The sequence below is a fragment of the Temnothorax longispinosus genome, chromosome 10, assembly GCF_030848805.1.
Source record: "Temnothorax longispinosus isolate EJ_2023e chromosome 10, Tlon_JGU_v1, whole genome shotgun sequence".
NCBI classification, from domain to species: Eukaryota; Metazoa; Arthropoda; class Insecta; order Hymenoptera; family Formicidae; genus Temnothorax; species Temnothorax longispinosus.
This window is the reverse complement of record NC_092367.1, coordinates 19,382,502-19,410,501: the sequence shown is the minus strand read 5'-3', so window position 1 is coordinate 19,410,501 and position 28,000 is coordinate 19,382,502. Positions and strand designations below refer to the sequence as shown.

Genomic DNA, 28,000 nt, shown 5'->3' with positions numbered 1-28,000 from the left:
ATTCTTCACCAACTTTTTCGCAGTCAAACGCGATACGTTTCTTACAGAGTGATGATGTATATTGTGACCCAGCACTTCAGTTTGAATCGGATTATTTTACTATTAATTGGCTTATGGCCTTATCAGTGTTCGAAATTAGTTCAGCTTCAGATAATCTTCTGCTTTAGTATTCTGATTAGTGGTGTTGTGTCTCAAGTAGGTCCACATTTCTAATCATATTCTTTCTTATGGCCATTTTATATGTAATATTATTTTCCAAAAATTTTTAAAATATTTATATTTTATTTTTATTAATATATACCTAAATATACAAATAGTGAAATTAAATATCTACACTTTACTGTAATTATTAAAAGTTATTTTTCAAAAACATTTATTAATTATAGCTTGCAGTATTTATTTCTGCAGACTGCACTATTGATCTTATCCTTAAGGTTTTCTCTTTCGCATTATTTTTTTGTATGTACGTGATCGAATACAACTCTTTTCGAATTAACAGACAAACTGTAAGTTGATCTTTTAATGTATTTAACTAGATAAATAATGTCGATAAATTGGTTTGTGTACGTAAATTCTTTACAATATTTATACAATAAGTCGAATATCGAAAACTATTTTTGATGCTGTATAGATGAAATGGTCATTGGAGCAACTTCAGCGAATCTGTAACGAGCTAAAAGACGAAAAAGAAATCGATATCATGAAGAAGTGCGGGGACAATTCGAGACGTTATACAACTTTACTTATATGTAAGAAAGTATATATTGACATCTCTAGTACATTTGTTGTAAATAAATTAAAGTTATTGAATTATTAGCCTGGTTAACCACATGAGTATTTAATTAAAATATTTAAGTATTATATTCTAACAGAATGCAAAATTTTTAATTATAAAATTATATTATTATACAATGAGAAGCACATATAAATAAATATACATATATGGTGTATATATGTATATATTTGTTTATATGTGCTTTTCATTGTATAATAATATCATTTTATAATTAAATTTTGCATTCTGTAAGAATATAATAAAAATACTTTTTTCCATTATATATACTTTACTAGAACAATTAGTATTTTAAAAATTAGGATTAATTTAGCATTAATACTCGGAAGGAAAGTGGTAAAAGGGCAATAAATTTTGAAATGTACTTATACCATTTAAGGATACAATTTTTTGGACAAAAAACACAACAATTTATATAATTATTTTTTAAATGTCTTTAGGGCTTAATGTGTGCAACATAATTTCTATTGTTTTATTTCCATTTGTACTGTATATTTTTGATACTGTCCTCCGCATAAATGAATATCATCCAACAATAAATCGCCTGATACAGATGATTATACCTAAGCACTTTGTCGGCCGAGAAAATTATTATTATATAATTATCTTGCATTCGGGCTCAACGATTATCATAGGAGGAATAATACAGGTAGCAACAATGACGATGTGCGTAGCATACATTAAACATGCTTGTGGCATGTTTAGAATCGCCAGGTGAAGAAATATATGTAAGAATAAATGTAGAAATTGTAATTTTACACATAATTTTTTTCGTTTTTATTTGAAGCAATTTTATATAGACGAAAGCAAATTGGCTATTGTAGCAAAATTATCGCTATTATACATTGGGTATGAGAGGGATTAACTTTGTTTGTATAGTAAATTATTCCATATTGTAGGAAAATTTTTTTTGGTAAAGTAGAAAAATTCTTTTGTTAAAAGAAATATGAATTTTATTTTAAAACACAACAATCCCCCCCATCTTCAAAAAATGTATTTTGCTGTCGCAACTAGATCTTTCGATAGTAAAATAAAAATCAATGTTATATAGTTGATTGATAAATATTTACAATAGTTATTTTTAGCATATTATATTTACAAATCTTTTTTATAACAATCGATGTAATATGTGACGTTATAAAATATATATATATGTATATACATATATGTCAGTAAATCGATTTCTTTCATAAACTCCACAAAGATAATCATAATAATAACATTCTTTATAGTTATCGCATTGAGAAGGCAATAGCAGTAAATACGCTGAAAAATGTTAGTTTGGAGAACGAGATTATAATGTATAGAGAGATAATTCATGCCGTAGATATTCATCGTAAAGCTATAAAGTTAGTTAAATATTTAGTAACAAAATTATACAAAAAGAAATGTAATAATATTCTCTTCTTATTGAAGGGCTACCGCACTTTTCTTTTCTGGGTTCCAACGATCGCGTTTCGTCTTATTAATAATTGGAGTACTTACTTTAAGCCTGAATCTTTATGGAGTTAGTTTTTCTAACGTTATTAGATATATTTTCGGATAAGTGTTTAAATTCGAAAAGAAATGTTTTATGATTTTGTTTTACAAAGGACAGGCAAGAACTAGAAAATCAAATGGCTTGAAGGAGAGGGTTGTCGCGAGAACGAAATTTCTTTAAATTAAAGCTTATTTTCTAGTTCTTGCTTACATCTTGCTGGTAAAATGATTAATTATGAAACAAAATATTAATTCTGACGTTATATTTTAGGTTTCTGAAGCTATTTCGCACGATATTCATTATCTTGTATTTCACTTTCTAATCGTAGTTGATATGTTTGTATATGTGTTTTTATTTAACTATGCTGGACAAGAATTTATGGATCATAATGACCACATATTTTCCACTGCGTAAGAGACACTATCTATGCTTATAAATATATGTCAGTAATATTTTGACGAACTCTAGTATATTCGAGATTAGGAGATTAATTCATATAACTCTGTATAAAGATTATTATTGTATCTCCAATTATCAATTTGTTTTTCTGATCTTTATTTTGTAGATACAATGTTCGGTGGTATGTAACACCATTACACGTACAGAAGCTAATATTATTTCTCTTGCAAAGGGGTAACAAGACTGTCAGTCTTAATTTTGGCATAATGTTCGTGTTGTCCTTAGAATTATTTGCAGCGGTAAGAGATTATTATATGGCCTATGTTACGTGTAGCACGTTACATATATGTATATGTTGTGAATAAGTGTGTGTACATGCATGTGTAGGTACTATATATGAAATGCAGAGTATATATGGTATATATATGTACATGTATAAATATGATACACAGACACATGATACAGATATGTACATTTCATTCTAGTTAACGAAGGCATCGATATCTTATTTTACCGTTATGTGTTCGATGCAATAGCGAACATTTTTGATCCAACGACTGCAGTTGTATAAACGTATTGCAATTTCGCACTCAGAGAAAAAAATCATTGTTATGGCAACTTTAAGGTGACAACTATGCAAGTCGTATTCATAGAATTATTTTATATAGTTAAATGAACTATTTTATAGTTATTGCAACTAAATTAATGGTTAAGAGAACAAATATATAATTTTTGCACAAACTTTATTGGAGGAATAACATGGACTATATATTTATAATTCCACGAACTGTTTAATAATTAGTGCAACTAAAGTAAGTGGTTAAGAGGACTAATAAATAATTGTTGACTAAATTTAATGGGAAATAATAGTATTTTAACACTGAGAGACAAAAATTGTTGCTGTAACTATATGAATGTGAACAAATAGCACATTAACTTTGTTTTTATAGTTTATAGAAATTGAAATACTATAGTGAATTGAAATATGTAAATATTGTCATCAGACTTATTTACTATCGGCGTAGTGTATCATCTATGATTTTTAAATGTTATTATTTTAAATTGCAAAAGACAGCGGAATACTGACAACGTGAAACTTGGAACGTGAAACTCAATTAAATCAAAATCCTCATAATTAAAATATAATATATCAATTAGTTATTATTTGAGCGTGATGAGCGCTTCTAAATAGAAAGTGCTGAAATGCATCTAGGATGTGCAACTTTTTTGGCGTATGTAAATAATCGCTTCATCTGAAACTTCCCCTCTAATCTGTTATTGTCCTTATTAAAAAAGTAATCTGACCAGGATGGCTCGCGAAACTAAACTTTATATTTTTTTCAATTATCTTATAGTCACCGTTGAACATATTTTGAATTAGCGTCCCCGTTAATATGCGAGCGAGAAAAATATGTTATTGACAGTAGCAAAAATTGATTCATTGAAAGCATAAACAATTTCTTAGAGTATAATAAGTAAACGTACTCAAGTAGAATGTAAGAAAATAAGTGCTTTAATTTATGATCCAAGGTTGTTTTCGAGATTTATAGTAGGTAAGTATTGACATTCAGTATGTTTTGTACTTTACCGGTTGCAATTTTATAGTTCGGATATATTGGCGCAATAATACAAATGGCATGGCACTTCCATCAAACGTATCTTATCAATGCACATATCACAATGAGCAATATGCAACCGCGATGTTAAAGAGAGCGAAACATGCGTTTGCGCGAGTTCGAAAAGTCGTCTTGTATTTTTCTGTGGGAAATGGACATCTGTTAAATTTCTCTCGGCATTAAATCGATTGAGCTTAATCGTCTATTCTTTTCCACCGAGCAAAAACATGAAATTTGTGTGTTTCGATTCTCGGTAGTATTTCTTTTTAAATTACCTTACGTTCGCAACATTAAGCAAATTTATGTTAGAATTTATATTAGAGAAATAAAAGAGTTTTAAAAGTCACTGACTCTTCATAAAAAGAAAATATGCTATTCTTCACCAACTTTTTCGCAGTCAAACGCGATACGTTTCTCACAGAGTGATGATCTATATTGTGACTCAGCACTTCAGTTTGAATCGGATTATTTTACTATTAATTGGCTTATGGCCTTATCAGTGTTCGAAATTAGTTCAGCTTCAGATAATCTTGTGCTTTAGTATTCTGATTAGTAGTGTTGTGTATCAAGTAGGTCCACATTTCTAATCATATTCTTTCTTATGGCTATTTTATATATGTAACACTTATTTTCAAAAATTTTTAAAATATTTATATTTTATTTTTATTAATATATACCTAATATACACATAGTGAAATTAAATATCTATACTTTACTGTAATTATTAAAAGTTATTTTTCAAAAAGGTTTATTAATTATAGCTTGCAGTATTTATTTCTGCAGACTGTACTATTGATCTTATTCTTAAGGTTGTCTCTTTCGTATTATTTTTTTGTATGTATGTGATCGAATACAATTCTTTTCGAGTTAACAGACATACTGTAAGTTGATCTTTTAATGTATTTAACTAGATAAATAATGTCGATAAATTAGTTTGTAAATTCTTTACAATATTTATACAATGAGTCGAATATCGAAAACTATTTTTGACGCTATAGATGAAATGGTCATTGGAGCAACTTCAGCGAATCTGTAACGAGCTAAAAGACGAAAAAGAAATCGATATCATGAAGAAGTGCGGGGACAATTCGAGACGTTATACAACTTTACTTATATGTAAGAAAGTATATATTGACATCTCTAGTACATTTGTTGTAAATAAATTAAATTATTGATATATTAGCCTGGTTAACCACATGAGCATTTAATTAAAATATTTAGGTATTATAATCTAACAGAATGCAAAATTTAATTATAAAATTATATTGTTATACAATGAGAAGCACATATAAATAAATAAACATATTTGGTATATATGTATATTTATTTATATGTGCTTCTCATTGTATAATAACGTCATTTTATAATTAAATTTTGCATTCTGTTAGAATATAATAAAAATACTTTCTTCCATTATATATACTTTACTAGAACAATTAGTATTTTAAAAATTAGGATTAATTTAGCATTAATACTGGGAAGGAAAGTGGTAAAAGGGCAATAAATTTTGATATGTACTTATACCATTTAAGGATATAATTTTTTGGACAAAAAACAAACAAAAATTTATATAATTATTTTTTAAATGTTTTTAGGGCTTAATGTGTGCAACATAATTGCTATTATTTTATTTCCACTTGTACTGTACATTTTTGATATTGTCCTCCGCATAAATGAATATCATCTAACAATAAATCGCCTGATACAGATGCTTATACCTAAGCACTTTGTCGGCCGAGAAAATTATATGTATATAATTATCTTGCATTCGGGCTCAACGATTATGATAGGAGGGATAATACTGGTAGCAACAATGACGATGTGCGTAGCATACATTAAACATGCTTGTGGCATGTTTAGAATCGCCAGGTGAAGAAATAAATGTAGAAATTGTAATTTTACACATAATTTTCTTCGTTTTTATTTGAAGCAATTTTATATAGACGAAAGCAAATTGGGTATTGTAGCAAAATTATCGCTATTAATACATTGAGTATGGGAGCGATTAACTTTGTTTGTATAGTAAATTATTCCATATTGTAGGAAAATTTTTTTTGGTAAAGTAGAAAAATTCTTTTGTTAAAAGAAATATGAATTTTATTCTAAAACACAACAATTCCCCCCCATCTTCAAAAAATGTATTTTGCTGTCGTAACTAGATCTTTCGATAGTAAAATAAAAATCAATGTTATATAGTTGATTGTTAAATATTTACAATAGTTATTTTTAGCAGATTATATTTACAAGTCTTTTTTATAACAATTGATGTAATATGTGACGTTATAAAATATATATATGTATATACATATATGTCAGTAAATCGATTTCTTTCATAAACTCCACAAAGATAATCATAATAATAACATTCTTTATAGTTATCGCATTGAGAAGGCAGTAGCAGTAAATACGATGAAAAATGTTAGTTTGGAGAACGAGATTATAATGTATAGAGAGATAATTCATGCCGTAGATATTCATCGTAAAGCTATAAAGTTAGTTAAATATCTAGTAACAAAATTATACAAAAAGAAATGTAATAATATTCTCTTCTTATTGAAGGGTTACCGCACTTTTCTTTTCTGGGTTCCAACGATCGCGTTTCGTCTTATTAATAATTGGAGTACTTACTTTAAGCCTGAATCTTTATGGAGTTAGTTTTTCTAACGTTATTAGATATATTTTTGGATAAGTGTTTAAATTGGAAAAAAAATGTTTTATTATTTTGTTTTACAAAGGACAGGCAAGAACTAGAAAATCAAATGGCTTGAAGGAGAGGATTGTCGCAAGAACGAAATTTCTTTAAATTAAAGCTTATTTTCTAGTTCTTGTGCTTGCATCTTGCTGGTAAAATGATTAATTATGAAACAAAATATTAATATATTTTAGGTTTCTGAAGCTATTTCGCACGATATTCATGATCTTGTATTTCACTTTCTAATCGTAGTTGATATTTTTGTATATGTGTTTTTATTTAATTATGCTGGACAAGAATTTATGGATCATAATGACCACATATTTTCCACTGCGTAAGAGACACTATGTATGCTTATAAATATATGTCAGTAATATTTTGACGAACTCTAGTATAATCGAAATTAGGAGATTAATTCATATAACTCTGTATGAAGATTATTATTGTATCTCTAATTATCAATTTGTTTTTCTGATCTTTATTTTGTAGATACAATGTTCGATGGTATGTGACACCATTACACGTACAGAAGCTAATATTATTCCTCTTGCAAAGGGGTAGCAAGACTGTCAGTCTTAATTTTGGCATAATGTTCGTGTTGTCCTTAGAATTATTTGCAGCGGTAAAAAATTATTATATGGCCTATGTTACGTGTAGCACGTTACGTATATTTGTTATGTATAAGTGTGTGTACATGCATGTGTAGGTACTATATATAATATGATATGCAGTGTATATATGGTATTTATATATATGTACATGTATAAATATGATACACAGACACACGATGCAGATATATACATTTCATTCTAGTTAACGAAGGCATCGATATCTTATTTTACCGTTATGTGTTCGATGCAATAGCGAAAATTTTTGATCCAACAACTGCAGTTGTATAAACGTATTGCAATTTGCGGTGATATAGGTAAGTGTAAAAATAAATTTTTTCGTATCTGTTTGACTATTGGACAAGATTATCGAAAAAATAATATTTTTTGCTTTTTTAATTTTAACGCGTACTGTCCATGACATAAGACGTAAGTAGAGAGAAGTATTAGTTCATTTTTATATTAAATCGATTATACCTACAAAACCTGAAGTATCTTTCACCTTTGAATACCTAATATTAATTTTAATGAGAAGATTTCGAACGTTTTTTTGTCTAAGCAAGTAAAATATCAGCCACATGAATATTGCATAGACAAAATAATACATACTATTAACAAAACGCTGATGTCGTCATATTAGTTCGTTGTATGTACTATTTTAATAATCACAAATCCACGTGGTACGTTGCTTAAGTCTCGATAATCTCTATCTACTTCTTGCTTTTCGTTATTATGCAATATAATAAGAGATATAACAGGTGAACGTGTAATATTTATATACATTTAGAAGAGAAGCTGAAATACGAATAAACAGAATATGTTCTTTATGTTCGGACGAATAGATAATTTTTGAGTAATTTAGTACTAGAAGTATAAAGAACTCTTTATACTTCCAGTACCTATAAGAAGCTCGAAGAGCTACATTTCGTATATTTTTCTTGGTGATACTCATGTATGTACAGTTAACACGACACATACATAAGATGAATGAATCGACATGGTTCGTAAAGAAGAAAACGTATCACACGAATGTATACTATAGAATAAAACACATGAAATTGCCACGATGAGAAAAAATAACTGCGCTGAAATTCGATGAAGAAGTGTTGTGCAAATATTCTCTTTACGGGAAGTATAAAGCATCAGTTGAATTTCCCTCGACGTTGTATCGATCGGTTGCTTAATCACCCGTTTTTTTTCCGTGCAAAAACATCAAACTGCGAGTGTTCCAACTTTACGGTAGCAATTTGTCTATTATCTTACATTATACTTATGCCGAATTCAGCAATTTAGAATTTATGTTAAAGAAAAAAAACATAATATTCTCGATATTCGAGAGAGTGGAATATGCGACGTTTCTTCGACGTTTTCGCGGTCAAACGCGTACTGTTTCTCGCAGAGTGATGATCTCCATCAAGACTCAGCATTTTAGATTCAATCGGATTCTTCTGCTCTTAATTGGCTTATGGCCTTATGAACGAACAAGACTCGTTCAATTTCAGATAACTTTGTTTTTTGGTGTCGTCATTAGCAGTGTTATATACCAGGTATATCCAATTATGTCTATGTTAACAGCTGATTAGCTTATATTTCTAATTAGTTAACTAATTAGTTATATAGAAATTATGGTAATGTTAATTTTTAAATAAATATATTGATTTTAGTTCGCACCACTTGTGTTTATAAAATGCACTCCAGATCTTGTTATCGATGTTCTCTCTATCGCATTGTTTTCTGGTACGTTTGCGATTTCTTATCAAGTTTTTTGGATTAAGGTTCATGCTGTAAGTTGTGCTTCTACTGTGTTTAGATTCAATATTCTCGACAAATAAAGCTTTACACGTAAGATATATATATATCTTTTATAAATTTTATGCTATTAAACGATGTTAAAAGGAATTATTGTCATGATAGATGAAGTCGTTAATGGATGAACTTCAGCATATTTGTAACGATCTAAAGGATAAGAACGAGATTGCTATTATAACAAAATATGGAAACATTGCAAAACGTCTTACGGCTATAATTACGTGTAAGACAATATTTATTAACATTTAATCATCACTCGTAATTAAGCGAGGTAGTTTATAATTATTTTAAAAGTCGCGTCAATCACTTTATTACTTAATTTAATATATTGAGAGATGTCATGTCATATAATTAGAAATGTTAAAAGGAGAATAGAGAGAGAGAATAAAAGTGTAATATCACAATTCACGATAAGAATTTTTGTTTCTAATTATTATTTTAAAAGTAGAAAAATAAGTTTAAATGATAACTGGATACTTTGATTATTAGCTTGCATTAATTAGCAGTCTAGACTAGTTAATGCACGAAAAAGTTTGAAACGTGTAAATATATTATTTAGAAGAATAAGAAGCAATATTAAAAAAATTTTTTTTTATGTCTAGTGTTTCATGTGGGCAACATAAGTACTATTTCGTTACTAACGGTTTCACTGTATCTTCTTGATGCTGTATTGCTCGTAGAGAAGTCTGAATTACGTCGCATTTTCCAAAGAGCTATACCTAAATTCTTCATTGGCCGTGAAAAATATACGTATTCGGTATTTCTGTATTATTTGGGAGCTGCTTGTATAGGAGGTACTGTATTGCTAGGAACGGGAATGATGATTGTAACATACTGCAAACATGCCTGTGGAATATTTAGAATCGCCAGGTGAAGAAATAAATATAAAAATCCTTTGATTGCAAATATAATCTTATTTGGGCGCTATTTAAACAATCTCTATGTGGAAAGAAATGATCCTGTTGCAGGGTAATCTATTTTGGTATACAATAAGTATTATTGTGCTGTTCGGTTTGTTAGCGATATAATTTACAGAAAAACTATTCTGAGCGAATTAGATTTTTTAACTTACCTTTTCCGCTTTCCACATGATTGAAGAAATTTATCACGCGACATTATAAAATATCTTACAACAACGAATCCTTTCTGTGTGTCTGTGTAATTACAATAAAAAGTTTTTTACAGTTACCGTATCGAGAAAGCAATGATGGTAAATATGGAAAATATTAGCCTGGAAAATGAGATTATAATTCGTAAGGAAATAATTCTTGCCGTAGATATTCATCGCAAAGCTGTCCAGTTAGTATTTCTCTAACAACAATTATAAATACCTGTAATAATAATTTTTTTTGTTAAAGGTTCTCTACGCTTTTGTTCTCCACCTTTAATGGATTAATATTTTTTTTGATAATAATTAATGTGATTTGTTTGAGCTTTAATCTTTATAGAGTGAGTTTTTATGTTATTAATAGATATATTTTTAGATGATTGTTTTGATTTTGATTTTGTAATGTCAAAATTGAAAGATTATAATATAATATTTAAATTGAAAGGATTTTGTTGTAATAATGAAATGATCTCTTGTGAAATATCTATAAAACACAAATTGCTATTTATGTGTTTTAGGTATCTGAAACCATGTCACGAGAGGGCGATATCGGACAATGTTGTATTCATTTTATAATTACGGTTGCAATTTTTGTATATTTGTTTCTAGCCAATTATGTTGGACAAGAAATTACCGATTACAATAATCACGTATTTTTTACCGCGTAAGAATTACTGTGCTCATAAATGTATATGAGTAAATTTTTTGTTATCGAAAGAGAACTTAGAGTTTGTTCTATAGAATCCATTTACTCATAGCGATGATTGATACCTAATCTTTTCAAATTTTCGATTGGTTGCCTAGCTGTTACTTTATAGATACAATGTTCGGTGGTACGTAACACCTTTGCACGTACAAAGGTTGATACTATTTCTTTTGCAAAATGGCAGCAAAACTTTTCGCATGTCTCTTGGTGGAGTGTTGTCACTTTCCATCGAACTTTTTGCCACGGTAAAAGAAATCACTCTATATTGTTGCGTTTAATATATTGTGTATATTTGATATTCCGCATAGATAATACAAGACTCATTGCATTATTTTAGTTAACAAAGACATCGTTATCCTACTTCACCGTTGTATATTCTATGCAACAGTGACGTGAAAATATATCATTTTACAGCGTATTACAATTTGTAGTAGAATAGGTAAGGTTAAAAACAAGTAAACATGTGGTAATATAAAATGTCAGTTGTATATGTACAATATATCAAGGAAACTTATTAACACTTTTCTACATGATCTGGAGAATGTTTAAATCTCTTAAGATATCACTAGTATGGACATTTTATTAGTATAACTTGCAATATTTGTAATATTTTGTATTTCATTAACAATAGTTTCATACCTAGCATGTTTGTACGTAAGGCCAGTGATATTCCTTTTAGCCAACAAGCGTGCCATACGGATATATGCAATGAAGTGAAGCACGTAAAGAAGCGGTTGTCGTGAGAAAAGACAACTGCGTTTACGCACAGTCAAGTAATATCGCAGTATAGAATATTTTTTTAATGGGAAGTAATCATCGGTTGAATTTCCCTCGGCGTCAAATCGATCGATCGTTTAATCGCTTGTCCTTTTTCCCGTGCAAAGCATAAAACTGCAAATGTTTCAGTCTCACGATATCAATTTGTCTATTACCTGGTAGTACATTTATGCGCTGAATTGAGCAGTTTAGAATTTATGTTGAAGAAGAAAAAATATATAATATTCTCGATATTTGAGACAGTGCGGCATACGCAAACCTTCTTTGACGTTTTCTCGGTCAGACGTGTACTGTTTCTCGCATAGTGATGATCTGCATCAAAACCCAGCATTTTAGATTCAATCAGATTCTTCTGCTCTCAATTGGCTTATGGCCTTATAACGAACGAACAAGACTCGTTCAACTTCAGATAACTTTGGTTTTCGGTATCCTGATTAGCAGTGTTGCATACCAGGTGCATCCAGCTGTGTCTATGTTAAACAGCGATTGTTTTATGTTTCTAATTAGTTAACTAAAGACAGAAATTTTTGTAATTTTAATTTTTAAATAAATTTATTGTTTTTAGCTCGCAGCACTTGTGTTTACAAAATGCACTCCAGCTCTTATTATTAATGTTTTCTCTGTCGCATTGCATTTTATTACGTATGCGATTTCATACTATTCTTTTTGGATTAACACTCATGCTGTAAGTTATGTTAAATTCTTTATTGTATTTATATTCAATATTCTTGAAAAATTAAGCTTTACACAAAAGATACTTTTTATAAATTTTACGATACCGTCAAACGATGTTAAAAAGAATTTTTATTGCTATGATAGATGAAGTACTTATTAGATGAACTTTAACATATTTGTAATGATTTAAAAGATGAGAACGAGATCGCTATTATAACAAAATATGGGAATATCGCGAAACGTCTCACGGCTATAATTATGTGTAAGACAACGTTTATTAACATTTAATAATTTACTCGCAATAACTCGAAGTACATAGTTTATAATTGTTATAAAAGTCGCGTTAATCACTTTATTACTTAAGTTAATATATTGAGAGACGTCATGTAATTAGAAATGTTAAAAAGAGAATAGAATAAAAGTGTAATTGTCACAATATATAAGAATTTTTGTTTCTAATTATATTATATTAAGAGTACAAAAATAAATTTAATTGGTAACTGGATTAATAACAGTACGATCATTAGCTCGCATTAATTAACAGTATGAATTGGTTAATGCACGAAAAAGAAATGTATAACAATATTACCTACAATTAGAAGAAGAAGAAGAAGAAGCCATGTTTTAAAAAATTTTTTTTTTTACGTCTATAGTATTTCATGTGTGCAACATAAGTAGTACTTTCTTACTGACGATTTCACTGTATTTTCTTGATGCTGTCTTACTCGCAAACGAGTCTGAATTACATCGCGTAATGCAAAAAATTTTACCCAAGTTCTTTATCGGTCGAGAGAGCTATATGTATTTAATATTATTGCATTTTTTTCGGAGCTGCCTGTACAGGAGGTACTGTATTGGTAGGAACAGGAATGATGCTTGTAACATACTCAAAACATGCCTGTGGAATGTTTAGAATCGCCAGGTGAGAAAATACAAATGTACCAATAAGTATAAAAATATTTTGATTGTAAGCATAATCTTATTTGGTGGTATTTGAACTATTTTGTACATGGAAAGAAATGATTATATGTTGAAGGATAATCTAATTTTGGTAGAATAAGTATTATTGTGTTGTTTGTTTTGTTAACAATATAATTTACAGAAAAATTATTCTGAGCGAATTAAGTTTTTTAATTAGCCTTTTCTGCTTTCACATGACGATTGAAGAAATTTATTACGACAGCAAAGTGTAATAACGAATCGTTTTCCTTTCTGTGTCTGTGTAATTATAAAAAAAAAAGTTTTTTTACCGCAGTTACCGCATCGAAAAGGCAATGATGGTAAACGTGGAAAATATTAGCTTGAAAAATGAGATTATAATTCGCAAGGAAATAATTATAATGCCGTAGATATTCATCGCAAAGCTGTCAAGTTAGTATTTATCTAACAATAGTTATAAATACATGTATTAATATTTTCTTTTTATTAAAGGTTCTCTACGCATTTGTTCTCCACCTTTCAGGGATTACTATTCTCTTTGATAGTAATTAATGTGATTTGTTTGAGCCTCAATCTTTATAGAGTGAGTTCTTACATTATTAGATATACCTATTATGTATTTTTAGATGACCGTTTTGACTTTGATTTTATAATGTCATGATTATGGAAGAACCGTTTGCAATATAATATCTAAATTGAAAGGATTTTTCATTGTAATAATGTCTGAAATAATCTATTGTGAAATATACATAAAACAAATTGCTATATATGTGTTTTAGATATCTGAAACCATGTCACGAGAGGACGATATCGAACAATGTTGTATTCATTTTGTAATTACGTTTGCAATTTTTGCATTCTTGTTTATAGCTAATTATACCGGACAAGAAATTACCGATTACAATAATCACGTATTTTTTACCGCGTAAGATTTACTGTACTCACAAATGTATATGAATATAAAATTAATTGTTTACTGAAAGATAAGATTACAATTAGTTTTAGAATTAGCTTATGAATCCGCTTACTCATAGCGATGATTGATAAGCTACTTGATCTTTCCAAATTTTTGATTGGTTGCCTATCTATTACTTTGTAGATACAATGGTCGGTGGTACGTAACACCTGTGCACGTACAAAGGTTGATACTATTTCTTTTGCAAAATGGCAGCAAAACTTTTCGCGTGTCTTTTGGTGGAGTGTTGTCACTTTCCATCGAACTTTTCGCCACGGTATAAAAGAAATCACTCTATATCGTTGCGTTTAATATATTGTGTATATTTGATATTCGGCACAGATAGTATCATATGACATATTGCATTCTAGTTAACAAAGGCATCGTTATCCTACTTCACCGTTGTATATTCTATCTATGCAACAGTGATGTAAAACATATCATCTGGCAGCGTATTACAATTTGCAGTAGAGTAGGTAAGATTTAAAATAAGTAAACATGTGGTGCGTATAAAATGTCAGTTGTGTATGTTATGTACAATATATGAAAAAAAAACTTATTAACACTTCTTTACATGATTTGCGAGAATGTTTAAATTTCTTAAATACCACTAGTATGGATGATATTTCGATGACTTGCAGTTTGCAATATTCCGTCTTTTATTAACAATAACATATTAGTGCGCAACGCCAGTAGTGGTGTTTCTCTTGCCCAACAAGTGTGTCATTCGAAAGTCGACAATGAAGTGTGGAGCCCGCGCGTGAAACGGAGGGGTCATCGCGTGAGAAAGGACAACTGTCATGCGTTCGTGCGGACTTCGATTAAAATATTATCAGTATTTTATGTGGAAAACAAACGTTCGTTGAATGTCTGTCTGTTGGCGTCAAGTCAATCGATCGCCCGTTCCTTTCAGGCAGAAACATTAATTCGCGAGTGTTTCGATCTCACGGTAGTATTTTTTCTACCACCTCATATTATACGTTTTTGCTGAATTAGACAATTTGAAAATTTAAAAATTAGTACTAGGAAAATTTAAAAATTAAATATTTATATCTTATGAAAGAAAAGAAATACTCGTCGATTTCTTCTTGTGTTAGACGTGTGTCGTTTCTCGCAATGATCAGTGTCGCGCGGCATTTTAGATATCAGCAGATTTTTCTTCTTGCAGTTGGCTTATGGCCTTATCAGCAATCCAAACTCGTACAGTTTCAGCTGATGTTATTTTTCGGTATTTTGCTCAGCTTTATTATGTCCCAGGTACATTTAAATTCGTAAACATATTTGTAATTATATTATAATTTTTTTACTTTGGTTTTTGCGATTAAAATGTTCTTTTGAATACAATTTCACGATCGTCTGTCTATCTGATGTATTTGTGTTTGTTATTTTCATAATGTATTTGATATAGTTTATTAATTTAGCGGAAGAGTATATTATTATACAATTGCTATAATAAATGATAAGAATTACACGGAAAGAACGGTTTTGCTGAAGTATCTAAAAATTTAGCAAGATACAGATCTGAAAAAATTTTTGACATTTTAGCAATCATGTTTGATCTACATAGTTATTTTGATGGTGCAATAAAATTATTTTGTCAGATCTGTATCTAGCTAAATTTGTAGATACTTCAGCAAAATCGTTCTTTCCGTGATATGAATTGCTCATTACATTATAGTATATGGAAAAACAATCGGCTATTTTATATCTGCAGTTAAGTTAATCACGTAAAAAAGGCTTTTTTAAATTAAAAAATTATTTTTTTTAAATAAATCTATAAGTATTGATTGTAGCTTGCAGTGTTTGTGTCTGCCAAATGCACTATCGATATTGCTATCAAGGTTCTCTCAGTCGCATCTTTTTTTATTATGTATACAATTAAATACAGCTCGTTTCGAATTAACAATCAAATTGTAAGTTAGTCTTTTGCTGTATGCAATTAAATAATATAAATAATATATAGAATACATATTTTTGATAAGCTAGACTTTATACAAAATAGCTTTTTTCCAAATTTTCAACGAGATTAATCAAAAAATAAAATGAAATGTTGATATCAAAGGTGAAGCGATTATTGGAAGAGCTTGAACACATCTGTGACGAACTAGAAGATAAGAACGAAATAGCTGTCATAAAGAAATATGGAAACGAAGCGAAGCGTTTTACGGGCATAATTTTGAATCGAGAGGAGAGAATGTGTCAATCGACCGTTCACTCGAATGGTTCACTAATAGAATGGTTCATCGTGAATCTTGCGAACATCGCATTTTAATTAATGAATCATTTTAATATAATCTATTAATATATTAATATTGTGGTTTAATGTAGTATATATGAATTTTATACACAGTTTCTATATATAAATATTTTTTTTATATTAAAGACATGCACTAACTAAAATGCGATTCACGGCGAACCATTCTACTCAAATAGACGATCGATTCACATATTTTCTCGATTAAAACGTTATAATTTCTTGTTACGAGCAAATTCTACGAAATACGAAGAAATCGGAGAAGATTGGAGAATGCGCTCTTAGAGCGCTTTACCGAAGAATAAAGATCGCGCAGATAGACGTCGTTTGGACAAACAGTGAGTCGACAAACGACGCGAATGCGTTTCCATTAAGTGTACCAAAGCTCAACCATGATCGAAATCCGCTGATGTAAACAGGCGAAACTATCTATTCTCGCTCTTTCTGTACTGCGCGTTCGCCGTTTTTCATGGGGAGTTACGAGCGATAAATGGATTTACGATGACGATGAAAGAATGATCAGACGCGCGATCAAAAGCGACCGATAGGAAAAAGGCGCCACGCCGCGCCGCGCCACGCACCCTGCGCGTAAAATAAACTACAGGTGGGAAAAGGGAGGAAAAAAATAAAAAGGAAATACACGCGCGTCGACGGACTCGCATCCGTTAAACAAACTCGGCGACACGATCGGACTCGCGTTGCTTAACGAGTTCCGAACTGGTTTACATTGGTCATCCACTTTTAACTTTCGGCTCTCTCTCTTCGCTCAGATTGCATCGAAAACAGCGGTGCTTTCGATTCGTCTTTCATTCTCGTCCACTTTGAGCTTTTTTCCCCATCTAAAGCATCTCTCCTACCGTTTTATCCATATTATTTTTTCTCATTCGCTTTTTCCGCTTGCTGATGCTTTTTGACCGGCGACGTTTCTGTCATTATTCTCTCTTTCTTTTTTTCTTTCATTTCTTTTACTTTGACCGATATTTTTGACCGATACATGTCCGTTTTTTTTATTGCAGCGACTCAACTATGGTAATTTCTGTCGATTGGCCTTTCGACCATTCGATCTGATTTTTTTGTGCGGTAAAAAAAATGAAGGAAAAAGATGTATATATCATGAATGTTCCATAGAGTGGCCGATTCTCTTGATATATCACTTCCATTTTTCAATCTCAAGTTCTTGATTGATAATACGGTCGATACAGACAGTAATAATCGATGTACTTCAATATTCGAACGTCGAAACATGACGTCAGAATGCAAAATTGAAGCGTGACTTATTAATTTACATCAGGAATTATCCATTAGATTTGGATTAAGATTGTCACACATAATCTCTCTCGCGAGGACCGTGAAAAAGTGCTGAAAAATTGATCTTTTAAAATTCAGTGTTAATTAAATATATATGCATTTTAATCAGTATTATCTCATTTAATAATATTTAATGCTAAAAGACAATTAATAGAATATAAATTGTCATGGGATAAAATTAAATATAGTGGTATATTATACAGACGTTAATGTTAGATAGAAGATAAATTTTATGTATAAAATATTTATTTAACTTATTTTTACTGTTACGCCTATTTTTACTTTTACTGACACGTTGAAAATCTCGCTCGTCTTTCCGTTTATTTTCTCATGCTGATAAAAATTATGTTGGTACATTGTCGCGTAATACGCATGTAAGGTGTCACAAATCGCTATATTAATGAATAAACGAGCGCGTTTGTCGTGACGAAGATCAGCGCGAAAAACTTGGAGATCCTCTCGCTTTTGGTGTCATCAAATATATGACGACGTGGCTGACTACGTGGCCGCGTTAATGTACTCTTTCAGAACATGCTGAGCGCGCGTATAGACGGTTCTATTCAGGTGCAGATATTTATCGCGAAAGGCATCTCGTACAGAAAATACCGTTCTCTCGGGGTTACACTGGATTTGAACGGTAAAAAGCGCGAGAGTTTACGATTCGCGAAAAAGTGCGACGGAACGGGAAAAACAGCGGTATAACGAGACGAGTTAATAACTGCGGCTCGGCTTGGCGTAAACAAATGGATTTCCTGTCACGATTCGTATGGGAACTGCATCGTTACGCACTCGTAAAAATTGCCACGTCGATATCGCATTGGAATGCCTACATATTTGCTCCACTAATATTTTTCGGACAGTCTGTAAAAAGTGGTACTTACGCAGATAGATTGTCAACTCTCATCAAAAGACAAATTTTGTTTAAGTATAGACAATATTTGATCAAATTGTAAAAATTGATTACAGTTTAAATTATTACACGGTTGAAGATATGTCGATATTATTAAAGTTGGTAACGCTATCTAATTGTAAATTAGCTGATAAATTTAGTTCATTATAATTAGCAAGTTTATTAATATTAGAAATTTTATCAGCGGATACTATAATTGGAGAGAAATCAGCTTTCAACATTTTTATTTCGCAGTTGCATTCCGGTTTAAAAGTGAATTAAGTATGACATTTAGCAGTAGTGTAGTGATGTTACTCTCACTTGACATAAACGTCCAATTATTTCGATAATTTTTTAAATTTTTTAGCAATATATTAAATATTCTAATCAGTTGTATCTTATTAATTATTAATTAATTACATAAGTACATAACGCAAAGCACTACTTAAACTTTTTCATCAGTACATATAAGGAATCGTCTCCGCGAAAAGTAGCAAATCTATTTATGTACTTTCTATCTAAAAGGGAAATAATTAATTGCCTGCGTCCACGTCCTTTATCTCCACTCTTTAAGAAATTAGAGTGCAAAAAACTAAAAGCTATTTCTCCAACACTTGACGCTTTTTGACTTCTAATATAAAAAGAAAAAGAAAACAGGCGCCCTACAAGGCATCTCATTTCTAATATTGCAGAAATTTACCGTGGCACGTGACGATTTGTACAGATGACTCCCCACGTGCGGAATTTTTCTTGCAAGAAATCTCTCTTGATTGATCCTTTCTCCATCGGGAATGCCACATACGTCACTGATGAGTATGAACAAACGGATCACATGACGATTATTAACTTTTGAGAGACGCGATCTTTTAGATACGGTCAGCAACGCGTACCTTGAAATAGATAGTGGTAGTATCATGTCATGAAAATTTCTCAAATCTTATTACCTATTGTGTACCTAATCTTATATCTAGCATTCTAATGTTGATTTAATCGCTTCTTTATTTAAGTGTCATGTATCGTCTTCTTTAGCGAAATGACCGAAAAATAGCTTAGTTAGCTTCTTCAAGATTAAAGCGACACGGTGGTTCGAATTCTTCTCGAGACCGGGGGTTAACAAGCTCTGCGTACTTTTTCGCCGCACGACGGGTATCGCAGCCCCTGCTCATTCTTTTTACTCGACGCTCGAGCGTAAAAGCTTTTGGGGAGGTCAACCGTGCCCAACCGCGGACGTATCCTTAAGTGCAGCAGCACACATGACGTCTCTCGCGATTTGAAATTCCTCTTGGTCGCAACTTGTGCGTGCGCTCGACAATTTCACTTTAAATACATGACAAAAAAATGCAGGCATTTTGGAAAATAAGAGTTGCGGAATTTTACGCAGTCAGGATTATGGATTGTGGATTTGAAATAAGAAAAGGAAGGAATATGAAAAATTCTTCTTTATTTACTCATTATATAACCACAATTAGGCATAATTTTAGTATACGAAAGCATCGTGATCTGATAGGAAAATAATCAATTACAAAAATGTTTATTAATTCTTGTTATTGTGCGTCTTGTGCGTATTGTAAAAGTTTCGATTTATCATCCTTTGTCCCTCGTGCAGGAAACTGTTCGCTGGTCACATCAGGAAATCGTTGCTTTCTCAGCCCGTTCGTGGTCCTTCCGACCTTCGCGGGATAGGAATTGATCGAATAAATTTCAGAGACTCATCCGGTCACCCATAGTCGACTCAATACCGCACCCGGTGCGGTACATGTATATCTCCTATCCAATTCTATTTTGCCGCTATCCAATCACGATTCCATCCGACGTGTCTCCATCTCGGTCTCGATCGTCCCTCTCTTGAGGCGCACTTTCCACCTCTCGACCTCGGGGCTCCCATGGTCCACGTCCGTTCAAACCGAATCTCGCTTCTAACTCAATCTCTCTTTATCTCTCTTTCTATATCTTCCGCCAAATCAGGAGGAAATAAACATCGCGCGCTTCCGACGAACGAGGTATCGGGTTTATTTTGTAAAAAGGTACAAAATAATTTCTGAAAATCACCTTTATTTCATTGATAGTCTTTTCCTTACAATTATAGATAGGAATAGGAAAAGACTTTTCTTTAGCATGTTATCGTATATGAGTAGGTATATATGTCAAGCAGAGTACTAAATTTTGGATTATACAACAATAATTTTTATTTTTATCCGCTTGATGTATCGCATGTTTAAAATGTGTTTTTCGTTGATTTCATCGGAGAATGAAATTATAACTCGGCCGAGATAAACGTATGTAATCTATGCCCTCATCGTTTTCGCCGTTCATTATGCCTCTCATTTCGTTTCCATGCAGTGAATTTAATTTCATGACGCAGTGCTCCCGTCTCGACGAGAGTAGATTTTGTTTCGCGTGTGTTGAGTAATTGCGCATTGTACGATGTATCCTTTCGCTAATCCAGTGCGCACAACGCGCGAATTTCCGGATTTTTGCGAAGCGTCGCGGGAGATTGTATCCGCGACGCTTAAATTTTCTCGTCAGCCTGAAAGCTCCCTTGATTTAATTCGATTAGCGTCGTTCGTAATCGAGTTTACAGGCGAGTCCGGGGCGAGCAAGCCGCCATGTGTGGAAAACACGTTCACCGAAGCAAATCATAGTTATCTAGCACTCGTGATATCCGTCGAGGACATATATCGCACAAGAGGTGATGCATGTTTATTCATCGTGGGAAGGTCGGTATCATCGATCTCTTCGCCACGCGATATTTATACGAGGTGTGAAATTACAAGATCCATAATGTTACGCAAAAAGGATACGTATTTTATTTCCTATAATAGAAAATTTATATTTTACCCACATTCTTCTTTACGGCTGATAACTAATCGAACGATGCTAATTCCTCTGTACTTATCCATTCTCTTTGAAACGACGCCTTAGTCCACCTGCGACGTGCCGGAAGATCACAGAACGGCGAAGCACACGCTCTCATTGCCAAATTGCCAGACAGTGAGAGACGGTAACGAAGCACTTTAGTAGCTGCAGCTGAAATTTTCCTCAGTCCGTCATGTTCCTTTGAAACCCAGCCGAAAGCGATTTCGCGCTCGTGCTCGGGTACGCGGTGATCGATGCCCGGCCAATCGTATATTGGCCGCGTGGACGGTGGTTCGCGCGAGGGGGATGGTGGCGCAGGCAGGGGCGCAGATATAGGGTGGGTGACCGTGCTGTACCGTGCCGTGCCGACAGATTCCGATGGTATTATACATATATTGGGAGCGGAGAGCCCCGGAGGGCTCTTTGTCGCGCGCGCGCGGTTAGAACGAGGAACAAAGGACACCGAAATTAGTTTATTCCCTGATGGCCGCCGATATAGAATTATCAGGTATATCCGCCGGGGGTCCTCCCGCCTCGCGAGCGTATCGTTTAATTTCATTCGGTTCCCTGCAACGAGGGTCGCAGGGAAATTCCCGTCGAAGGCACTGATCATCGGCGCGACTTATGCGCCGGGATTACCGCTCGGCTGGCCCAGTTTTGACACGGAATAATAGAACGATATGGGACAATGGAACGCGCTTGGATTAATCTATTATGCACAGCGATGCGCATGTGACACATATTGTAAAGCAATGATTTAATATCACGTAATTTAGTATATCTAGATATAATTTGCGTAATATGTATAATAGAGACAACTTTACATCTTTTTCTCTTAAGAAACATAATGTTTAACGATTAAAATTTCTAATGCTGCCGATAAGAGAATGCAATTATAATATCTTGATATTATAAATTTCTTTGCGTATTTAAAATGAAATTTTGTAAAGATGTAGCTTGTTTCATTTAAAGTGAGAAAAATGTTTCCAGTTGCAAAAATGATTAGACATGGAATTGTATGTATAATAATAGCGTGTGCACGATTTCCTTGGCCATTTTATTCTTGACATCTGCAATGTAGAATTTTACAACAGCGGATCTTCGAGCGTATTATTATGGCAAGTTTAAAGTGAACATTGTGACAGATACGTTTGATAAGTGTTAAATGACGAATGGCCGTGTTTTTAAATGTATTCGCTTGCGCATATGTGGGTGCGTCGATACGTCGCGCGTTTTATTGCCGCGCGTATTCATTTGATATGATAAAAGAGGTCCCCCTTTTGCGACAGCTGGTACCCCAGCCCATTCCGATATTTTATCATAGTACGTAAAATGTCCCAACGAAGCAATATTCTGCCATCGATCCCGTAGTTTCAGGTGGGGACCAGCGAAACTTTTATGTGAAACGTGTCTAACAGACTGAAGTGAATTCGCGCAGCATGCTTGCCTGCTGGCCGAATATTTTAACGTCGGCGCGACCGCTGAGACACGACTGAAGGAACTGCGCGACTATACAATGTTATTTGAAGATATTTCAAACCCAGTTGTTTATAGACACGATTGTCTTTTTTAGTAGACGTGCTTTATTTGCATCTCTCGGCAAATACAGCTCAAATGAAATTACCATTGAAATAAAGTTAATTCCGACAAAAAAAATACGTTTCAGAAGATGACGTTAAGAGGTTCACTAATTCAACAAGAAAATGGTAATTTCGTCCGATTGTTAATTCACGACGAACGCCGAAAATTATTTCAATCGAAGCGGTCGTGAAGTCGTCTTCATTTCTGAGCTTACGAAATGGTTCGCGAACTCAAAAACATTCTCGCGAGAGCGTGAATCTGATGGCCCGAGAAGAAGCTAGGCCGAGCTTAGCCGCGATCCAAGAATCATCTCGTCGCGTCGCCGCGAATGAACTCTCGGAGGATGGCCTGAATTGGTCGGCGACACCGCCGCGCCGGTGATAGTTTAGATCTCTCTAGCGTGATAATATTGTATGTCGAAGCGCGGCAGTATTTGCCGAGGAACGGTCGGCTTTAGAAATACAGAAACTTATTTCGCCCGCCCGTTTCTCTCGCCGCTCGCTCGCGCGCCTTCTCTTTTCACCGCGGCCGCGACCGCCAGCTCGGCGTGCGGTTTCTTCACTCTTTTTTTCTCTCCACTTTTTCTACCTCTGCCTTCCTTTTCTTCTTCTTCTTCTTCTTCTTCCTCTCGACGATAGCTTCTAAGCCCCGTCTAGTTTGTGTCGGTCGTCGACCAGCGCGTCCCCAAACGGCTAACTACCCCTGGCCACAGGGATGGCGACGCCTTTGTGACGTGTGGTGGAAAAATTTCCTTCCTTTCGCACTGAAAGAAATTGAGAAAAGTCCGTGGAGAAGTTTTCGCGACGTCAATTCGCTTTCAGGCTTTGCTTTCTCGAAACCTCACCGAGGTCACGCAGATAAAATGTTTTTAAAAGTCTATGCTTAGACGCGTAAAGTCGATGAATTATATGTACTTTTTTAATCAAACAATTACAAATTTTTAGAAAGAATCTATATATTTTAGCTTATTTGTGGTAAATATTGAAGAAATTAATGCTCTCCATATTGATGAATAATACATACCAATGACAGTGTAAAAGAATCATAAAATGGAATTATTTATGATGTGCACCGCGTAAATCAGTATGGATATCTTTTTTTCTGAGATAAATACGTGTTTAGAATTCGTCTTTTTAAAAAACTTGAAGATATTTTTCGTTAAATCTATATATATTCGTAGCACTTGTAGCATTTCTCTTCTATCCTGACGCAAGATTAATTAACCGCCGTCCATTCAATTCTCGCGCGAGTGGGAACAGCAATCCCCGAACTATTCAACGCGAGAATGTTTGCTCCACAAGTAGAAACTGATAGCAAAGTTACTTCGGTTGATCGGCTCTGATTTGACGTAGTTTACGACCCGTAAAGGTCAACTAATCCGTGCGAATGGTCACTGACGACCGCGAGTGAATGAGCCATCAAACCGTAAAACAGTGCAGTTGTACAAACAGCTTTAACGATTATTAAATTGCGACTCCGTAATGCCTGTATTTAGACGGTATTTGTGTATACGTGCACATGTGTGAAGCGCTGTTTACCAGCTTTTATTGCGTTCACGGATATTTATTCCATATTCATTCTTTTTATTAGATCCTGCAATTTATCCATGCGTTTAACACGCCGACGCGCAGAAATTTATGAAACAATTCGTTTAATTATTGATGCGCATCAGGGTGACCCGTTGCTATTATCTGTCGCATTAATAAAAGATTGTTTCATAAATTTCAAATCGATTCCCCGTTAACGAGTTATCGTTTATGGCAGCTTTTTAACTTGACTATTAACTATCTTTTAATATTAATTTCGGCGAAAGAGCGCGGGTTTATCCGAAATTACGAAATTTAATTTAACGAGATTACTTAATATCGAGCATTAATTTGCTGAATTAAGCTGCCTCTTTGAATTCTCGGCACGATCGAGAATTCGATCATAGGAAAATAAGGTATTAATCACGCTTTTCAGTTTAAAGTCGATTACATTACGAATCACGATCGACTATCTACAAGGGACAGAGATTAATTTATACGAGGCCCCGCGCCGCGTTTTATAGCGTGTTCCGTTTGAGAAGAGAAGCAAGAAGAAGTTCAACCTTTTTTTTTACAAGATTGCTGCCCGTTACCGTATTAATCTCCCGGAATGATCCACATCTCGCTGCTGAAAGCACGGGTTCATGGATTTTTCCTCTCTATAATCCATTCGACGAGGGACTCGGACGGTCTGAATACTCGCGCGCGGATCGCCGACTCAGGTCGGATCATCCGTAATCAAATAGAGCGCAGATCAGCGCAGATTCCGCGTCCCTCCTCATCACCCCGCGGGCGTCCCTCCTTATCCCGACGTCGCTGATACGCATTGCGGATGAAACGCGACCGCGTAACCATGCATCTGACTAAGTTGTCGCTGAAATCGTCGTTAATTGGAAATCCGATTATTGTCACGAGTTTGCAGTCATCACATGAAGACGTAAAATTTTACGATATACGGTTTATCTATTATGAAGGTTGAAGATAGGCGATGTAAAAATTATTTAATTATTCATTCATTTCAGTTAATTGACGTATATAGTTTTGAGCAATGAAAATTAACGTTTAAACTGATTTACGCATTATAAACAATTCAATTCTCATTAAGCAGAATTATACTGATAACAATACTATTTATCTCGCACGCACGTCCATATAGTCAACCGATGCAGTTGTATTATCAAAAATTAATTAGTACTTTGTGATATATATAAAGTAATCAGGACTGTATATATAAAGCGTATTAACGAAGTATCTCGTTTTTGCCCGATGAATTTCTTGTCGCACGAAGTTTCTCGCTGGGGAGTAAAAGGAGAGGGGGAGAAGAGATAAGATCCCGGGCAAGATACATCATCGGCTGAAAACTAAATTAAAAGAAAGGAACGCGCATGAGAGAACCCTCGAAGTACACCGAGGTTTTCGATAAGCTCGTTTTTCGTGAGACGGCCGTCCCGACAAAACAGATGATCGATGTGCAAACACGTCCGAGTGATTCTTCTTCTTGCCGGCCGTTAGCGCCGCACTTATCGGCTCTTATCGCGGTAACAACGACGGGGTACTGTGGCAAACTCGGCGCCCCATTCCTTCACTGATTCAAGAATCTTTTTTTTTTCTCTAGCGAAAGCGTTCCGAGACTACTGATTAATGCTCGCCCCTCTCCCACATAATTCGATCGATAGTGGTTAAACCCTTCATCTAAGATGAGAGCGCTTTAATACGACCATTCTTTTATCTCTGCAGTAGTTTATAAAGCTCTGTAGCTATAAAGTGATATAATTAATGTTTTTGCTTACAATGACGAAGAGATGATAGTATTAAGTTTGTGACAATTATTAATTACGTTTTATTTATTAGCATGCAGCCAATATAATCATTTAATAATAATTCTACAATTTTTCTTATATTATTATTTTTCTTATATTTATTAATCTTGAACAAAGTGCTTTTTAGGTAAATTAAATAGTCTTGAAAACTTTTGGATAATAAATACATTTATTATCCAAATTTATTATACTCTAGTAATTATAAAGGTATTTTTTAATACTAATAATTAATTATTTAATTTTTATTTTAATTTGAAGCTCTCGCGATAATATATATATATATATATATATATATATATATATATATATATATAATTTAATGTAAATGATAGCGTAACGGTAGTAGCGTGGTTTTTGCAATTTAGAAGGGATGAGAAGAACGACTTTAATTTATCTAAAATAACTTTTTGCACAATTTATATGATATGATTCAGGAATTATTTCGGGCACACAACACTTGCTCTCGGTACTCTTTTAAGCCATAAAATCTCATTTTCCACGTGAATCTACGTTGATTTTGAGATGCCGCGTCCACTTCTCTACTCCGGCACCATCCTGTCGAGGACGACATTCTGTCATCCTCGGGCGCAGCATTTGATCTTTTGCAGGCCATTGTGGCCTCAGGGCTTTACGAGTCTCCCGTGCGCTATATCATGGATTCATCTCGGTTTACGAGGTCTCCAAATGAGGCGTGAGATTATAATAAGGAGGCAAATGGAAGGAAAATGCCAACGGCGCGACCTGCCCAGATTGAGAACGCGGCTCGCCCGAAAATCGGGTGATGGGCCTATTCTCTCCATTTATAATATTCCAAAAGTAATATTGCGAAATGATTGAATTTGTATTTCGTCAGAGAGAAATAATTTTCTTTTGAGAATTACACTAACCATATATTTACTTAATTGGCTATCAAAAGCGCCGTTTTATAGCTTCGTTCTTAGTTTCTGTATGTACGAGAGACTTTTTCTGCCGATTACGACGCATTAGCTCGAGGTGTCTTTTTACGAGTTTCCAGTGCAATCTGAAACTCTTCGCACGAGTTATCGCAAATTATGACACAAATTAAGACACGTACAAATTAAAACACGTACGGGTGGATGACGATGATTATACGCGTTACGATTACGAGCCGAATGACACTCCTTTCCCTTCCCTATCTCCATCACGACGTTACCTAACGAGACTCTTCAGGACTGCCTGCTGTCCCCT

The 28,000-nt window shown here is 33.5% G+C and overlaps 3 protein-coding genes and 2 long non-coding RNA genes across 16 annotated transcripts in view; 4 read left to right on the top strand and 1 right to left on the bottom strand.

Annotated features, from left to right (window-relative positions):
- The window catches only part of LOC139820762 (uncharacterized), a 66,774-nt gene extending 58,440 nt beyond the window's left edge, over positions 1 to 8,334 (bottom strand). The window contains exon 1 of the long non-coding RNA XR_011734105.1: positions 8,198 to 8,334. This is a non-coding gene — a long non-coding RNA (uncharacterized lncRNA). The remainder of the gene's footprint in view (positions 1 to 8,197) is intronic.
- LOC139820745 (uncharacterized) lies at positions 4 to 3,556 on the top strand. Its single transcript, XM_071791250.1, has 9 exons — positions 4 to 195; positions 387 to 506; positions 632 to 749; positions 1,234 to 1,507; positions 2,026 to 2,142; positions 2,210 to 2,300; positions 2,544 to 2,683; positions 2,839 to 2,971; positions 3,158 to 3,556. Exons 1-9 carry the CDS (start codon positions 52 to 54, stop codon positions 3,206 to 3,208), a joined length of 1,188 nt encoding a protein of 395 aa, XP_071647351.1. The 5' UTR covers positions 4 to 51; the 3' UTR covers positions 3,209 to 3,556.
- On the top strand, positions 4,403 to 8,827 carry LOC139820746 (uncharacterized). 4 transcript variants are annotated; one of them, XM_071791252.1, is made up of 10 exons: positions 4,403 to 4,857; positions 5,098 to 5,169; positions 5,287 to 5,404; positions 5,884 to 6,157; positions 6,664 to 6,780; positions 6,848 to 6,938; positions 7,175 to 7,314; positions 7,470 to 7,602; positions 7,794 to 7,905; positions 8,016 to 8,827. In XM_071791252.1, the coding sequence occupies exons 1-9, from the start codon at positions 4,714 to 4,716 to the stop codon at positions 7,842 to 7,844; spliced, it is 1,140 nt and encodes a 379-aa protein (XP_071647353.1). In that variant the 5' UTR covers positions 4,403 to 4,713; the 3' UTR covers positions 7,845 to 7,905; positions 8,016 to 8,827. The 4 variants fall into 4 exon arrangements, with proteins under 4 accessions (XP_071647353.1, XP_071647354.1, XP_071647352.1 ...); XM_071791251.1 differs by having other exon boundaries at positions 4,405 to 4,857; positions 5,050 to 5,169; XM_071791255.1 differs by having other exon boundaries at positions 4,732 to 4,857; positions 5,072 to 5,169.
- LOC139820738 (uncharacterized) lies at positions 8,684 to 16,743 on the top strand. Of its 9 annotated transcripts, XM_071791231.1 has the most exons (14): positions 8,684 to 8,827; positions 8,896 to 9,135; positions 9,253 to 9,325; positions 9,399 to 9,430; positions 9,503 to 9,620; positions 10,000 to 10,267; positions 10,349 to 10,366; positions 10,583 to 10,696; positions 10,756 to 10,846; positions 14,382 to 14,527; positions 14,702 to 14,834; positions 14,929 to 15,814; positions 16,351 to 16,470; positions 16,620 to 16,743. In XM_071791231.1, exons 1-12 carry the CDS (start codon positions 8,684 to 8,686, stop codon positions 14,989 to 14,991), a joined length of 1,440 nt encoding a protein of 479 aa, XP_071647332.1. In that variant the 3' UTR covers positions 14,992 to 15,814; positions 16,351 to 16,470; positions 16,620 to 16,743. The 9 variants fall into 9 exon arrangements, with proteins under 9 accessions (XP_071647332.1, XP_071647325.1, XP_071647329.1 ...); XM_071791224.1 differs by lacking the exon at positions 9,399 to 9,430 and having other exon boundaries at positions 9,253 to 9,372; positions 16,620 to 16,740; XM_071791228.1 differs by lacking the exons at positions 9,399 to 9,430; positions 14,382 to 14,527; positions 14,702 to 14,834; ... (1 more) ...; positions 16,351 to 16,470; positions 16,620 to 16,743 and adding exons at positions 11,024 to 11,169; positions 11,324 to 11,456; positions 11,549 to 11,650; positions 12,554 to 12,673; positions 12,808 to 12,825 and having other exon boundaries at positions 9,253 to 9,372.
- On the top strand, positions 12,835 to 14,185 carry LOC139820761 (uncharacterized). The gene is made up of 3 exons (XR_011734104.1): positions 12,835 to 13,585; positions 13,919 to 14,034; positions 14,095 to 14,185. It is a non-coding gene; the product is annotated as an uncharacterized lncRNA (long non-coding RNA).
- Positions 16,744 to 28,000: the final 11,257 nt, after the last annotated feature.

Coding starts and splice junctions, on each gene's coding strand:
- LOC139820745 (XM_071791250.1), top strand. CDS start 52: ATGATGTATATTGTGACCCAGCACTTCAGTTTGAATCGGATTATTTTA. Junction 750..1,233: donor TTATACAACTTTACTTATAT/GTAAGAAAGTAT, acceptor AAATGTCTTTAG/GGCTTAATGTGTGCAACATA. Junction 2,301..2,543: donor TAAGCCTGAATCTTTATGGA/GTTAGTTTTTCT, acceptor GTTATATTTTAG/GTTTCTGAAGCTATTTCGCA.
- LOC139820746 (XM_071791251.1), top strand. CDS start 4,714: ATGATCTATATTGTGACTCAGCACTTCAGTTTGAATCGGATTATTTTA. Junction 5,170..5,286: donor TTCGAGTTAACAGACATACT/GTAAGTTGATCT, acceptor TTGACGCTATAG/ATGAAATGGTCATTGGAGCA. Junction 6,781..6,847: donor ATTCATCGTAAAGCTATAAA/GTTAGTTAAATA, acceptor TTCTTATTGAAG/GGTTACCGCACTTTTCTTTT.
- LOC139820738 (XM_071791224.1), top strand. CDS start 8,684: ATGAAGAAGTGTTGTGCAAATATTCTCTTTACGGGAAGTATAAAGCAT. Junction 8,828..8,895: donor GCGAGTGTTCCAACTTTACG/GTAGCAATTTGT, acceptor TTTATGTTAAAG/AAAAAAAACATAATATTCTC. Junction 14,528..14,701: donor AATCACGTATTTTTTACCGC/GTAAGATTTACT, acceptor ATTACTTTGTAG/ATACAATGGTCGGTGGTACG.